A 15517-nucleotide genomic window follows, 5' to 3' on the forward strand; every position below is an offset into this window, starting at 1 on the left:
TAATTTTGACCTGCCATGGAATCTGTAAAGTCACGCGCCAATTTTGGGGAGTAGGTGGGGGCAGGAGGTAAGGGCTCTAATTTGTTTCAAACCACTTGCTTCTTATCGAATAACTAGTTAGTTGTTAATCCTTCTCACGTATTATCACTTCAAAATGTTGCCAAAAAGTTCTCGCAAAATTTTCATGAAGGCCAAAGGACCATGCCTGTGTCCGTGTAGATAAGGAAGCTACACTTACTTAGAAGGCAGGAGAGCACTGATTATTTAAATAAGCGATTTCCACATTCGGAGTTCCCATTCTGAAATCTCGGCCGAGGCTGGTAACGTGGCGCGCCGCCAAGGACTCTCACGGGGCGCTGCAGCCGGGAAGCACCAGTCGGCGGGCCTCTCTCCGGCTTCGGAGGCCCACAGTCATGTGTGGAAATTCTAACTCCCACCTTGGGAAGGAATTTTCTCGTCCAGAGAGACCAGCATCCCTCCCGGCACTCTCCTCCGTGACTTGGAGCGATTCGGCCTCACTTTCCCAATCTTTGAAAGACCCGAGAAGCAGCCGCCACCTGCGTGAGGCCAAAGCAATAAGCCTTCAGCACGCGGCGAGTCTGGGCCCCGAAGGAAACGGGTGCAAGGCAGCACCCTGGGCCCTTTCTCCCCAGCTGTTTCTGCTCCTGGCCCGCAACTCAGAAGCGGAGCAGGGGACCCCTAGCTGGCTGGGGTGGTGTCCATCGCGCGCGCGGGGGTCGCGACAGCGGGCGAAGAAGAGAGTGGCCTTGGCTGCCGGGCTGCGGCCTTCCCCGGGGGCGGGGCTCGAGTGCTGCCCCGCCCCGCATCCTCCCGCCCCAACCCTCCCCTACGCCCTTTTCCACCCGCCCCCGCAGTAGGAAAAGGGGAGGGAGGAGGGTAGTAAAGTGCTGCTCTGGGGAAAGGGGCGGAAGGAGAGGAGGAAAGAAAAAAAAGGAAACAGAAATATGGCCGTCAGCTGTCTGGACGGCTGTGCCTGTGGCAACTGCTAGGCGACCCGCCGCCCCTGCGGCCAGCCTCCGGTGAGAAGAGGCGCTGGCGCGAGTTCGCGCTCTCGGCCGTAACCGCTCCCTGCATGCGGCTCCCCTGAGACCCGGCCAGTGAGGCGGCGCAGGCGCAGATAGGGCCGTGGTGGTGGCGGCGGCGGCCGCGAGAGCAAGTCCCCTGCCCGGCCCTGCCCAGGGCTCCCAGGCCGCGAAGCCGGCGCTTTCATGCCGCAGGAAGGGGCTGTGTCCGGGTGGCGCTGAAGGAGGAGCGGGCGGCAGGTGAGTCTGCCGTGAAGGCCCTTTTGCGGAGGATCCCCGTGTGCACCCCTCCGGGCCCGCGCTCCGGTGCGAGGAGGGCATTGGGCAGGTAGCACCTCGGAGGTGGGGAGGTCTGAAGGCCTACGTGCAAGGGGTCGCCAAGCAGGCGGAGAGTGGCCGGTGCTGGCATTCCCGGCCTAGTTTCTCCGCAGTTTCCGGGGGCAGGGAATCCCCGGATCCTGCGGGGCGTGATGGGGAGAGGCTGTGCCAGGCAGGGCCTCCCCGCGCCGCAGGGCTCCTGAGAACCAATTGCGTGGAAACGCGAGGAGCCTGGGCCCGGGTTACTATACCCGGGCGACGGCTTCCTGGGTGGGGGCAGGGTGGGGAGGGGGCGGGGATGTGGGTGGCTGGGGCGGGGCGGGCGAGGAGCTACGGATTCTTCACAGGGGTTGCGGGTTACAGTGGGGGTGAATTGGGGGCTCGGGCAGGTGTCGCAGGTGAATCGAGAGCATTTCCTCCTCTGCCTCACCGTGGCCGTTCCTCAGGACTTCTTTGTTGGGATGACTTCCAGGAAGGCAGGTTCCGTCCAATTCTAAGTGATTAAACACAAAACCAACTCGTGAGCCCCTAGTGCTGACTTTATAAAGAGTTGTAATTTTCTGTATTGAGGATGCTGTCGTTTTTTCTCCCCTTTCCTGCTTCACAGACCTTTCCCTCCCGAACACCGTGCCTCAGAACAAATAAGGAATGACCCAGTTTTTTAATAGTAGCTCCCCCCCGCCCCCATCCTGTGTTTGTTTCACACGGTAAAATTTAGGGCAGTTACCAGTTCCTTGTGCAAATGTGAGGGAAAGTGTCCTCTCCAGGAATAAACTCTCAGCAGTCTGTGTTTTTGCCGCAGATTTGTTAGGCCTTGTAGTCTGGAAAATTGACTGACTTGTGTGCAAACCCGTGTTAAGGCGGTCTCCCGAGGCTCCCAGTTTACAGAAGTAGGTCCTCCCTTTCAGTCTTCGGGTTTAGAAGTTGAAAGGTATAGTATTGTAAGATAGGGGAGAATATTAGTGAAGACGCTAAGTTTTCACATACTTGATTTGAGGTGATCCTGTATATTAAGCAGCCATCTGAAGTACAGAGCAATTTTCTGTGTACACATGATAAGGAGCAAAATTAGTTACTAAAGGAGAACATCTCTGAGCCTTAGTACCTTTTCTCTATCAATATAACCATGAAAAAACAACCCCTCCTATTATATTATTTTCTTGGTATTTTAAAAATGTTAGTAAACTGCGTTCTTCGTGTGGGACAAGAAACTCAGAAATGAACTTCAATTTGTATTCATGCGGAAGCCTCTCATAGGTTTCTTGGACTCGTTTTTCTAGTAATGGCAAACTCAATCTACACTTTTCCCTAATTGATATCTCCTGTGGACATTTTGGATTAGGGATCTGATCTTTGGTATTTCTGATATTAGTGAACTGATAATGTCTTTTGAGTTTGACCGTAGTACCTCACTTAGTGTACTACTGTTTAGATTTGTTAATCTGGATAGTAGCAAATCTATGTTAGAAATGTTGAAGTTGTATTTTGGAATATTTTACACTTGAATAATTTGTAAATTAGTGTATTGTGTTGTTGAGAGTAAATATAGTCTTTTGTAATATAAACTTGAGCTTTCAGCTGAAGAAATTGGCAGTAGAGTTGGTGTGTGGAGATTGTTCTTAAAACGCAAATGTTTTAAATTACAAGGAACTGCAGTGATGTGTGGGCTGTAACAATTCATGGTGCCAGACTTGGAAGTTATTTGTTTGAGGTATTCTTTATAAAGAAACATGTTAAGTGTCTGTAATAAAAGCTAATTTTAGCCATATATAAAGGATTCTGCATGGTAAATAATAACCCAACAAGGCACCTTTGCACTTCATGCATCTGCCAGTTAAAGACCAAAACATTTTGTTTTTCCTTTAGAGTTTCTTGCCAAGACAGATAATGATTTCACATTGGCTTTGCTGCTAAGTTTGAAAGTTAGGTTTCAGTCTTATCCTTGCAACTTAAGCACAGGTTGTAAAGTGAAGAAGCTGCTGAGTCAGAGAGACAGGTTTTTTTTCATTTGGTCCTTCTAATTTAAAGTTTCAATATAATATGGTTACTGAAATTTAAATAGTAAAGGGCACATAGTTCTCATAGCAATACATGGATTAAAACTTTATTTTCTCTATACTGGTGCCACAATTTGTACCTCTTTCAGATTCTCAATTTGACAGAATTGTAATAATGGGATGTCTTGTTGGAATTGGTGATCACTTTATAAGAGTTAAAACTTGGAGAAAGAGTTGTAAATAGTGTAGCCGGCATGAATCAGTAGGTCTTTAGCATTATTATTTGAACTTTAAAACACTATTTTTGCGGGGCAATGAATGTTAGGTAGTTTATAAACTTAACTTTTTTTCTACTTATATTTGTACATGGGACTTATATAAGTAGGACTGATAGAGCCAAATGTGGAATTTGAAAATCTTCTTATTGGAAAACAATATAACATAATTAAAAGAAATTTAAAAAAATCAATTCTCTTAACATTTACATTTTTCTGTACTTTAATTCTATTACACCTGTATAATATATATTTTAAAATATTGTTTATTTTCTTCTTTCAATATTGTATTAATTTCAGGTGTGCAGCATAGTGGTTAGTATAATTGCATACTATATTAGTTGGTGTGATATTAGTTATATCTATACTTGATTATAATTCTGTTAATATTCATATACTTGTCTTTTTAAACATAACATGTTTTGTTTGGTGGTGCATGTTACTCTTATAGTTTTGTAGTAGTTTTACTACCACAGTTTATTTAATCTCTTCCTATTTTTTTGACATTTTATTAATTCCACTTTTGTACTCAAAATAATGCTATAATGAAATCACTTTGCTAACATGATGGTACAAGACAAAATTTCTTTTTATATCTTTAAAAAAGTATTTTTTTTTCCACTGGCTTGTGTGGCTCTGCTGGTTGGAACGTCGTCCAGTAACCAAAAGGTTGTGGGTTCAATTCCAGTTGGGGCACATACCTAGGTTGAGGGTTTGATCTCTGGGACAGGAGCCTACAGGAGGCAACCATGGTTGCTTCTCTGGCATCAATGTTCTCTTTCTGTTTTCTTCTCTCCCTTCCTCTCTCTAAAAGCAATGAGAAAAAATGTCCTTGGGTAAGCATTAAAAAGAAAAAGATTTTTTCCTGTAATATTCTGTTTAAAATTTTCAATTACAATTTACATATTATTTTGTATTAGTTTCACGTGTATATATCGTGGTTAGACAATCATATACTTTACAATATGTTCCCCCCGATATTTCCAGGGCCCACCTGGCACCATACACAGTTATTACAATATTGTTGACTATATATTGGGTTGGCCAAAAGTCTGTTACATTTTTTCTGTAAAATAAAAGACACATTTTTCATTTTCACCAATAGCTTTATCGATTTGGATATTTTGAGTATGTCGGCTATCTCCTGCTATTGGCTTTTAGTGAGTAGAGGCCAGGGGTGCTGCTATACATCTTCCAATGCATAAGACAGCCCCACAGCAAAGAATTATTTGGCCAAAATGTCAATTGTCCCAAGAACCTTTGCAGACCACTTTTGACACATTCAGTCAGTCATAGCGTTTTCTCCATACACTGCACAAATCTTCTTTTAGATTTTAGTTGCATTTTTACCTTTCTCGAAGTAAAGCATAATATGCTAGAAATGTTGCACATCTTATTTCATCTTCAATATTAAAACGACTGCACACAATTCACAGATTTTGATAAGTTTTTTAAAAGTATTTTTTATTGATTATGTTGTTACAGTTGTCCCAATTTTTTTTTCCCTTTGCTCCCCTCTGCCCAGTACCCTCCTTCCCTCCAGCATTCCCACCCCCCTTAGTCCACATCCATGGGTTGTGCATATAACCTCTTTGGCTTCAACCTTTTCTATATTATTCATAACTTCCCTTTGTCTATTTTGTATCAACCAATTATGCTTCTTAATCCCTGCACCATTTCCCCATTTCTCCCCCTTCCAGCTGATAACCCTCCAAATGATCCTCATACCTATGATTCTGTTTCTATTCTGGTTTTCTTAGTTGGATTTTGTTTTTATTTTTTAGATTCAGTTGTTGATAGTTGTGAGTTTGTTGTCATTTTAATGTTCATAATTTTGATCCTTTTCTTAAGTAAGTCCCTTTGACATTGCATATAATAATAGTTCGGTGATGATGATGAGTTCCTTAAGCTTTACCTTGTCTGGGAAGCACTTTATCTGCCCTTCCATTCTAAATGATAGCTTTGCTGGATAGAGTAATTTTGGTTGTAGGTCCTTGCTTTTCATCACATTGAATACTTCTTACCAGTTCCTTCTTGCCTGCAAAGTTTCTTTTGAGAAATCAGCTGATTGTCTTATAGGCACCCGTTTGTAGGTAACTCTGCTTTTCTCTTGCTGCTTTTAAGATTCTCTCTTTATCTTGAACCTTTGGCATTTTAATTATGACGTGTCTTTGTGTGGTCATTTTTGGGTCTAGCTTGTTTGGGACTCTCTGCTTCCTGGACTTGTATGTCATATTTCCTTCACCAATTTTGGGGAGTTTTCCTTCATTATTTTTTCACGTAAGTTTTCAATTTCTTGCTTTTCCTTTTCTCCTTCTGGCACCCCTATGGTTCAGTTGTTTGCACGTTTCAAGTTGTGCCAGAGGTTCCTAAGGCTCTCCTCATTTTTTTCAATTCTCGTTTCTTCATTCTGTACTGGTATACTGTTTTTTTCTTCCTTGTGTTCAAATAATTGATTTGAACCCCAGTTTCCTTCACTTCACCACTGGTTTTGTGTGGATTTTCCTTCGTTTTATTTGGCATAGCTTTCACTTCTTCCCTTATGCATTTGCCATACTTAAGGATATCTGTCAAGTTTGTGAGCATCTTTATCACCAGCGTTTTGAATTCTGCCTCTCTTAGGTTGGCTATCTCCTCGTCGCTTAGTTCTCCCATTGGAACCTTGATCCATTCCCTCTGTTGGGGTATACTTTTCTGTCTCCTCAACTGGACAAGCTCCTATTTTGTGTGCCTCTGTGTCTTAGGTAGAGCTGTCACACCTGTTACATTCCAAGGGGCGGAGCCCCAGGCATTCATCAGTACAGGGCAACCAGTTCCACCATGCTGCTGTGCTGTATGTGAGGGAGGGGTCCAAGAGGGAACAATGCCACCCACTCAGCATTCGCCCCCCCCTTCCAGGCACCTCTCCCACCTGCAAACGAGACTAGCACCTCTCCAGCTGTTCCCCTGGCTGCCGTTCCCAGGGTGGGTGGGTCTGCTGACGCTCCAGGACTGTGGGGGCCCTTCAAACAAGTGAACTCCGCCGAGACACAGGCTGTCCCCCCACCACCCCAACCCTCAGTGTCCTGCACAGTGAGAAGCAATGAGGCTTTACCTTCCCTAGTGCTGGGACCGTGAATTATACGGCCTAGTCTGGTGCTGGGAGTGCTCCCCTGGTGTGCCTCCTGACCTTCCTAAATGTGTGACTGCACCTTCCGCCAGCCTGCGGCCACCACACCATGTCCTCTCCGCCCCGGCTCTGCTCCCCTTTCACCCCCTTCTGGATGAGTATTTCTTCTTTATATCTTTGTTTGTTGGACTTCCATTCAGCTAAATCCTCTGGAACTTCTGGTTGTCTCCAACCCTGAGGTAGTTGCATTCCCTCCCAGCTGTGGAGGGAGATGCAGCGTGTCTGTCCAGGCCTCTATCTTGGCTGGAAGTGATGTGTTTTTTTTTTTTTTTTTTTTTTAATGCGTACTGATACGACAGCTGTCAAAATATGGAAAAAACTTAATGGAGTTTTTGACCATCCCAATACCTGCCACATGTTGTACTTTATATCCCCGTTACTATTCTGTGACTACCAATTTGTACTTCTTAATCCTTCACCTTTGAAAAAGTAAACACTTTTTGAACTTCCTTTGCAGTGGATCATTAGGGCTTCTATAATACAACATTTAATTGAGAACTGAATTAAAGCAAGGTGGAAAACTGTTGGTGTGCATATTGACTTGACTCTATTGAGTAGGAATCAAAGTATAAATTCATAATTCTTACTGTTACTGACTTGCTACAAGTTTCTATGTCTACTAATTTTACTTTTACAATGTAATAAGTACTGTTCTTATAAGAATTCTTTTTTTTTAATTCATTGATTTGAAAGAGAGAGAGAGACATCGATTTGTCATTCCACCTATATATGCATTCATTGGTTGATTCTTGTATGTGTTCTGATCAGGGATCAAGCCTGCAACGTTGGCATTTGGGGACAATGCTCTAACCGATTGAACTGGTACCTGGCTCTGGCTCCTCTAAGAATTCTTATTGCAGGACATGTGTTTCTAAGTGTACCTTATTTCAACCAAACCTCACAAATCTGGATTTATAATCTTTTGACTTACAGAAAAGTCATTTTACAGGATTTTTATAAAAATATGAAATATTTTAAAGGATTCCTTGAATCAATTTTTTAAATTGTGTATTTGCAGTTTATATATTAATTTAGGGATGCTTATTTAAATACTAAAAGCATAAGAGTTATGAGTATCTTCTAATTATGAAAAATTATTAAATAGGTACCATGCTATCTGCTAGAGATAGAAAGATGAATAACATACAGTATGAATATTAAAGTCTAGTATGATAAAATCTTATAAATAAGCACCATAACTACAACCTAACAAATCTAGAATAGAGCAAACAATGCTATGAGAAGAGGAAAATACCTAATTATGTCAATTAGAGGTGATTTACATAGGAGACATTTGATTTAAAACTTGAATGATGTGAAAAGGCACCAGGTAATGAAAGAATGATGGATTTTATTGGGTTGGCCAAAAAGTTTCTTCTTTTTTCTATAAGATGGCTCTAGTAGTGCTTAGTTGTCTTTAACTTCATTTCAAACAATTTTGTTAATTGTATTGTGACAGCTGTCATATCAGTGTGATTTAAAAAAAAACTTACCAAACTGGTGAGTTTTTGGTGTAGCCATTTTAATATTGAAGATGGAAGAAAATATGCAACATTTTTGGCATATTATGCTTTATTATTTCAAGAAAGGTGAAAACGCAAATGAAACGCACAAAAAGATTTGCGCAGTGTATGGAGTAGGTGCTGTGACTGATGGAACAAGTCCAGAGTGGTTTGCAAAGTGGTTTGCAAAGTTTCGTGCTGGAGATTTCTCACTGGACTGTGCTCCACAGTCAAATAGACCAGTTGAAGTTGATAGCAATCACATCTAGATGTTAATTGAGAACAATGTTCTACCACATGGGAGATAGCCAACATACTCAAAATATCTAAACCAGTAAAGTTATTGGTGAAAATGAAAAATGGTCTTTCATTTTATTGTAAAAAGCCACACAGAGTTTTTGGCCAATTACTTTAAATGCAAGTAATTTAGTGTTTGGATGCAGGTAGTTTTGGAGGGAAGTGGGGTGTAAGCTATGTCAAATAAGAAATTAAGACCATACATTGTGAGGAACAGGGGGCCATTTAATGATTTTAAGCTGTTAAATATCTTTGGCTCTATTGTGAGGGATGAATTGAAAGGACAGCTTAAAGGTATCTAGGTGAGAATTGAGAACAACAGTGGTAGGGATGGATGAAAAAGTGGATAGAATTGAGAACTATTATATAATACAAACATTTTTCCCTGGCTTGAAAGCCCTGTCTCTATCTATTTTCTGCTTGTCTATTGTGCAACTGTTATACCAGCCTACTCTCAGGTTCTTTCCCTTAGAGCCCTTACATATGCTCTTCCATTTACATGTTACTTTTTCTGAGAGAAGTCTCCTAATCACACTCTCTCGTTAGGGAGATAGATATTATCATAGCACCTTTTTATTTTCTTCTGCAGAACTTCCCCCTTGCTCCTTTTCTTCCTCCCTCCTTCTCTCTCTCTCCTCTTATTAGTTGGAAGTTAATATGCAATCTGATTCCTTTTTATTTTTTCCTTAGTGTGGGTCAGTTCTGGCCTCTTTTTTTGTTCCATTTGTTTATATTTTTATCCATATACCAATATTATCTTGTCTTTATTACTATTGTTTCATAGCAGGTCTTAGAATTAGGAAGTGTTTGTCCTTCGGTATTGTGTTTTTTCAAAGTTGCTTTGATTATTTTAGATCTGTAACATTTTCATATAAATTGTCAAATAAGCTTGTGGGTTTCTAAAAACAAAAAAACCTGTGCGGAGAATTGACATCTTAATGCTTATTAGTCTTCTGATACTTTAACATGGCATATCTCTCCATTTATTTTGTTTTTTAGTTGATTTTCTGTGGTATTTTTATTTTGTAGGTCCTGTACATATTTTATTTAATTTATCTCTAATTATTTCCTATTTTTGATACTGTCTTTTGTGATACTGTATTTAAAATTTTCTTCCCGTTAATGGTATATAAAAATAGTTGATTGTTTTGTATATTGACTTTGTATTCTGTTACCTTTATTAAATTCACTTTTTAATTCTAGTAGCTTTTATGTAGCTTTCTTAGGATTTTCTTCACACACAATTGTAATGTCTACAGAGAAAGCCAGATTTGCTTTTTCATTTCCAATCAGTATACGTTTTCCTTTTTCTTACCTTATTGTTACTCGCTAGATTGGGGCTATTCACTAGAAATAGTGTTAAGCCATATATGTAGCCCCACACTAAAAATTAGTGACATTAAATTTAATGCATTTTTTATTCCACTGCATCCAAAATATTATTCATAAAGCTTCCCTAGGCTTGCCTTACATGACCACAAACCATGTGGTTTGAAGCAAAGGAAATGTATTCTGTCACATTTCTGGAAATAAGTGTGAAATCAAGGTGTCAGCAGGTATGTGGTCCCTCAGAATGAAGTTATAGGAAAGAATCCTTCCTTGCTTCTTATTTCTGGTGGTTGCTGACAATCTTTATTTAGATTTTCTTTTGAGTTGTTGAATATATTGACATGAAAGTGTTTATAATATTATTGTTATGTTTTTAGTGTCTAAAGAATTAATGATATACCTTCTATCATTCCTCATGTTAGTAATTCCTCCCTCTTGCTTTTTTCTTGACTTAGAAACATTGATTTCTATTGCTATTTCTTGTTCATTTTCAATTTTATTTATTTCTGCTTTTAATTTTTTCCCTCTGCTTACTCTTGGTTTACTGTTTTTCTTTTTTAGTATGTTAAAGTGGGCACTTAGATAATTTATTAAAAACGTTTTTCTGATGTAAGTGCTGAAAGCTATAAATTTTCTTCTAAACATTGTTTTATATAGCTCACAAGTTGATTTTTTTTTCCATTAAGTTCAAAGTCTTTTCTGATTTCTCTTGTGATTTCTTCTTTGATCTATGGATTATTTAGAAGAGTGTCGTTTGATTTCTGAATAGTTGGAGATTTTATAAGCTATCTTTCTCTTATTGATTCTAAATTTCCTTCCATTGTGGTCAGATTCTTCCATATATGATTTATAATATTTTCAGTTTATCCAGGCTTGTTTTATGGGCCAGCATATAGTATATCTTGGTGAATTTTCCATGTGCACTTAAAAAGAGCTTCTATTTTGCTGTTGTTGAGTGGAGTGTTCTATAGATTTAAATATGTTTAGTTAGTTAATAGTGTTCTTCAAGTTTTATGTACCCTAACTGATTTTCTGTACACTTGTTCTGTGAATTACTGAGTGAGGAGTGTTGAACTCTTTTTAATTCTAGATCTGTTTATTTCTCATTTTAATTTTGTCAGTTTTTGCTTCATAGACTTTGACACTTTCTTGTTAGATATATACCTGTTTAGTATTGTTCTACCTTGATGGATTAACTTTTATTGTTACTATGAAATGTTTCTCTTTATCCCTACTCTGAAGTCTTCCTTTGCCTGTTATTAGTGTGGCCAGTCTAGCTGTGTTCCGATTAAAATTTACATGTTCTATCTTTTTCAATCCTTGTACCTTTTTGAAAATAACTATATTTTTTAGAACTGTTTTAGATATACAGAAAGATTGAGATTTTTACAGAGAGTTCCGTATAAGCCAGACCTACTATTTTATATCTTACATTAGTAGGGTATATTTGTTACCATACTAGTTAATGAACCAATATTGATGTATTACTATTAACTGAAGTCTGTAGTTTATTCACATTTTTCTGTTTTTTTCACATGACGTCTTTTTTTCTGTTCTAGAATCCCATCCAGATACCACATTATATTTGGTTGTCGTATCACCTTAGGCTACTGTTGGGTGTGAGAGTTTCTCTTTCCTTGTTTCTGATGACCATGACAGTTTTCAGGAGTACTGGTCAGGCATTTTGTAGAATGTCCCTTCCTGTATTAGAATTTTTGTGATGTTTCTTAGAATTAGACTGAGGTTATGGGTTTTTGTGAGGAAAATTACAGAGGTAAAGTGTTTCTTGTTGTTTTTTTTTAGTATATTTTATTGCTTATGTTGTTACAGTAGTTCCAATTTTTTCCTCTTTGCTCCCCTCTGCCCAGTACCCCTCTTCCCTCCAGCAATCCCACCTCCCTTAGTTCATGTCCATGGGTTGTGCACATAAGTTCTTTGGCTTCACCCTTTCCTGTATTATTCTTAACACCCCCGTGTCTATTTTGTATCAACCGATTATGCTTCTTTGTCCCTGGACCATTTCCCCATTTCTCCCCCTCCTGCCTCCCAGCTGATAACCCTCCAAATGATCCCCATACCTATGATTCTGTTCCTATTCTGGTTTGTTTACGTGGATTTTGTTTTTATTTTTTAGATTCAGTTGTTGATAGTTGTGAGTTTTCGTTTTAGTGTTCATAGTTTTGATCTTCTTTTTCTTAAGTAAGTCCCTTTGACGTTTCATATCATAATGGCTTGCTGATGATGAACTCCTTTACCTTCACCTTGTCTGGGAAGCACTTCATCTGCCCTTGCATTCCAAATGATAGCTTTGCTGGATAGAGTAATCTTGGTTGCAGGTTGCCTTTCATCACATTGAATACTGCTTGCCAGTCCCTTCCTGCCTGCAAAGTGTCCTCTGAGAAATGAGCTGATAGTCCTACTGGCACTCCCCTGTGGGCAACTCTCCGCCTCTCTCTTGCTGCCCTCAGGACTCTGTCTTTATCTTTCACCTTTGGCATCTCAGTCATGATGCGTCCTGGTGTGGTCCCCTCTGGTTCCAGCTCGCCCGGGACCCTCTGTGCTTCCCAGACCTGTATGTCCATGTCCTTCGCAAAATTTGGAAAGTTTTCCTCATTTATTTCAATTCTTGCTTCCTCATTCTGCACTGGTTGACTGTTTTTTTCTTCCTCATGTTCCAAATCATTGATTTGAACCCCGGTTTCCTTCCCTTCAGCATTGGTTTTGTGTGAATTTTCCCTCATTTTACTTAGCATAGCCTTCACTTCTTCTCTTATGCGTTTGCTGTACTTAAGCATATCTGTCAAGCCTGTGAGCATCTTTATCACCAGTGTTTTGTATTCTGCGTCTGTTAGGTTGTCTGTCTCCTCATCTGTGAGGTTCGCTATCTCCTGGTCGCTTAGTTCTCCCACTGGAAGCTTGATCCGTTTCCCCTTTTGGGCCATACTACTCTGTCTCCTCATTCTGACAGTCTCCTGTGTTTGTTTGCCTCTACGTCCCAGATAGAGCTGTCGCTCCTGTTATGTTGTAAGGGGCAGAGCCTTAGGGATTCATCAGTACAGGGTGACCTGTTTGACCACGTTGTGGCGCTGTTTGTGGGGGAGGGGTCCGAGAGGAAACAATGCCGCCTTCCCAGCACTCGTCCCTTTTCCAGGCACCTCTCCCACTTCCGAACCGAACTGGCGCTCTAACTGCTGCCCGGACCGTCATTCCCAGCTAGGGTGGGTCTGCGGATAATCCAGGACTGTGGGAGCCCTTTGAAGAAGCAGACTCTGCTGAGAGCGGCAGTTTCTGCCTCCACCCCAACCCCCACTGGTCTGCACAGTCAGAAGCAATGAGGCTTGACCTTCCTTAGTGCTGGGACCATGAGCTGCAAGCTCTGGTGAGGAGTTGGGAATGCTCCTCAGGTGTCGCTCCTGACTTTTTAAAACGTGTGACTGTGCTTTCGGCCGGCCTGCTGCTGCCGCTGTCACCGCTGCTGCCACGGCTGCTGCCACTGCTGCTGCCACCACCACACCGTGTCCTCTCCACTGTGGCTCTGCCCCTCCTACCTGGCTGGATGAGTATTTCTTCTTTATATCTTTGTTTGCTGGACTTCCATGCAGTTTGATTTTCTAGAACTTCTGGTTGTTTCTAGTTTTGAGGTAGTTGTATTCCTTCTTAGTTGTGGAGGGAGATGCAGCGTGTCTTGTCTACGCCTCCATCTTGGCCGGAAGTCTCTGCCATCTAAAGTGCCATTTTTTATGACATCATATCCAAGGTACATACTACGAACATGATTTATGACTTTGATGGTGATCTTGATTACCTTGCTGGGGTAGTGTTTGTCATGTTTCTCCACTGTAACTCTTCCCCTCTTCCTTCTTTTCATTCTGTATTTTTTGGAAAGAAGTCACTAAGCTCATCCTACACTTAAGCAGTAGGGAGTTATACTCACTTTTTGAAGACAGAATATGTACATGAGTTACTTGGAATTATTTTGCATGAGGCATTTGTCTCTTTTCCTTCCTTTATATATTCATATCATTAATTTATATCAGTAGGGACTTACGGATATTTATTTTATACTTTGGCTATAATCCAGTACTACTTGACCTGCTCAAAGTAGCCAGCGTTAGCTATTGAGTGCTTGTTCAGTTGACTCCTGTATTCCTTTAACAGATACCCATCAATGTGTGTTTGTTTGATTATTTTTTAAAGTATATTTTATTAATTATGTTGTTACAGTGGTCCCAATTTTTTTTCCCTTTGCTCCCCTCTGCCCAGTACCCCCCTTCCCTCTAGCAATCGCACCCTCCTTAGTCATGTCCATGGGTTGTGCATAAAAGTTCTTTGACTTCGACCTTTCCTATATCATTCTTAACTTTCCCCCCTTCTATTTTGTACCAATCAATTATGCTTCTTAATCCCTGCACCATTTCCTCATTTCTTCCCCTCCTCCCTCCCAGCTGATAACCCTCCAATGATCCCTATACCTATGATCTGTGTCTATTCTGGTTTTCTTAGTTGGATTTTGTTTTCATTTTTTAGATTCAGTTGTTGATAGTTGTGAGTTTGTTGTCATTTTAATGTTAATGCTGTTGATCTTCTTTTTCTTAAGTAAGTCCCTTCGACATTTCATATAATAATGGCTTGATGATGATGAACTCCTTTAGCTTTACTTTTCTGGGAAACACTTTATCTGCCCTTCCATTCTAAATGACAGCTTTGCTGGATAGAGTAGTCTTGGTTGTAGGTCCTTGCTTTTCATCACATTGAATACTGCTTGCCAGTCCCTTCTTGCTGGCAAAGTTTCTTTGAGAAATCAGCTGAGAGTCTTAATAGGCACCCCTTTGTGTAGGTAACTCTCTGCTTTCTCTTGCTACTTTTAATATTCTCTCTTTATCTTTCACCTTTGGCATTTTAATTATGATGTGTCTTGATGTGGTCCTCTTGGGTCTAGCTTGTTTGGGACTCTCTGTGCTTCCTGGACTTGTATGTCTATTACCTTCACCAAATTCGGGAACTTTCTTTTCATTATTTTTTCAAATATATTTTCAATTTCTTGCATTTCTTCTTCTCCTTCTGGCACCCCTATGATTCGGATGTTGGTATGTTTAAAGTTGTCCCAGAGGTTCCTAATTTTCTCCTTGTATTTTTTTCAATTCTTGTTTCTTTCTGTTGCAGGTGGATGTTTATTTCTTCCTTATTTTCCAAATTGTTGATTTGAATCCTGGCTTCCTTCCCATTACTGTTGGTTCCCTGTATATTTTTCTGTATTCACTTTGTATAACCTTCACTTCATCCTTTATTTTGTGTCTGTACGTAATCATTTCTCTCAGAATCCTGATCACCAATGTTTTGAACTCTGCATATGATAGGTTGGCCATCTCCATTTCATTAGTTCTTTTTCTGTGGTTCTGTTCTGTTCTTTCATTTGGGCCATATTTCTTTGCCTATTCAATTTGGCAGCCTTCCTGTGTTTGTTTCTGTGTATCAGGTAGAGCTGCTATGATTCCGTGTCTTGGTAGTATGGCCTAATATAGTAGGTATCTTTTAGGGTCCAGTGGCACAGCCTCCCCTATCACCCAAGCTGGGTACTTGTTGTGTG

General features: G+C 40.5%; 1 protein-coding gene across 1 annotated transcript in view; it reads left to right on the forward strand.

The window, feature by feature from the left end:
* Positions 1 to 965: 965 nt before the first annotated feature.
* LOC150012924 (uncharacterized) overlaps positions 966 to 15517 on the forward strand; it is a 37229-nt gene continuing 22677 nt past the window's right edge. The window contains exons 1-2 of the mRNA XM_090275194.1: positions 966 to 999; positions 1110 to 1283. Of these exons, the coding sequence (XP_090131320.1) occupies positions 966 to 999; positions 1110 to 1283 (208 nt within the window). The remainder of the gene's footprint in view (positions 1000 to 1109; positions 1284 to 15517) is intronic.

The sequence above is a fragment of the Furipterus horrens genome, unplaced genomic scaffold (assembly GCF_987537825.1).
Source record: "Furipterus horrens unplaced genomic scaffold, mFurHor1.1.pri manual_scaffold_4, whole genome shotgun sequence".
Taxonomy (NCBI): Eukaryota; Metazoa; Chordata; class Mammalia; order Chiroptera; family Furipteridae; genus Furipterus; species Furipterus horrens.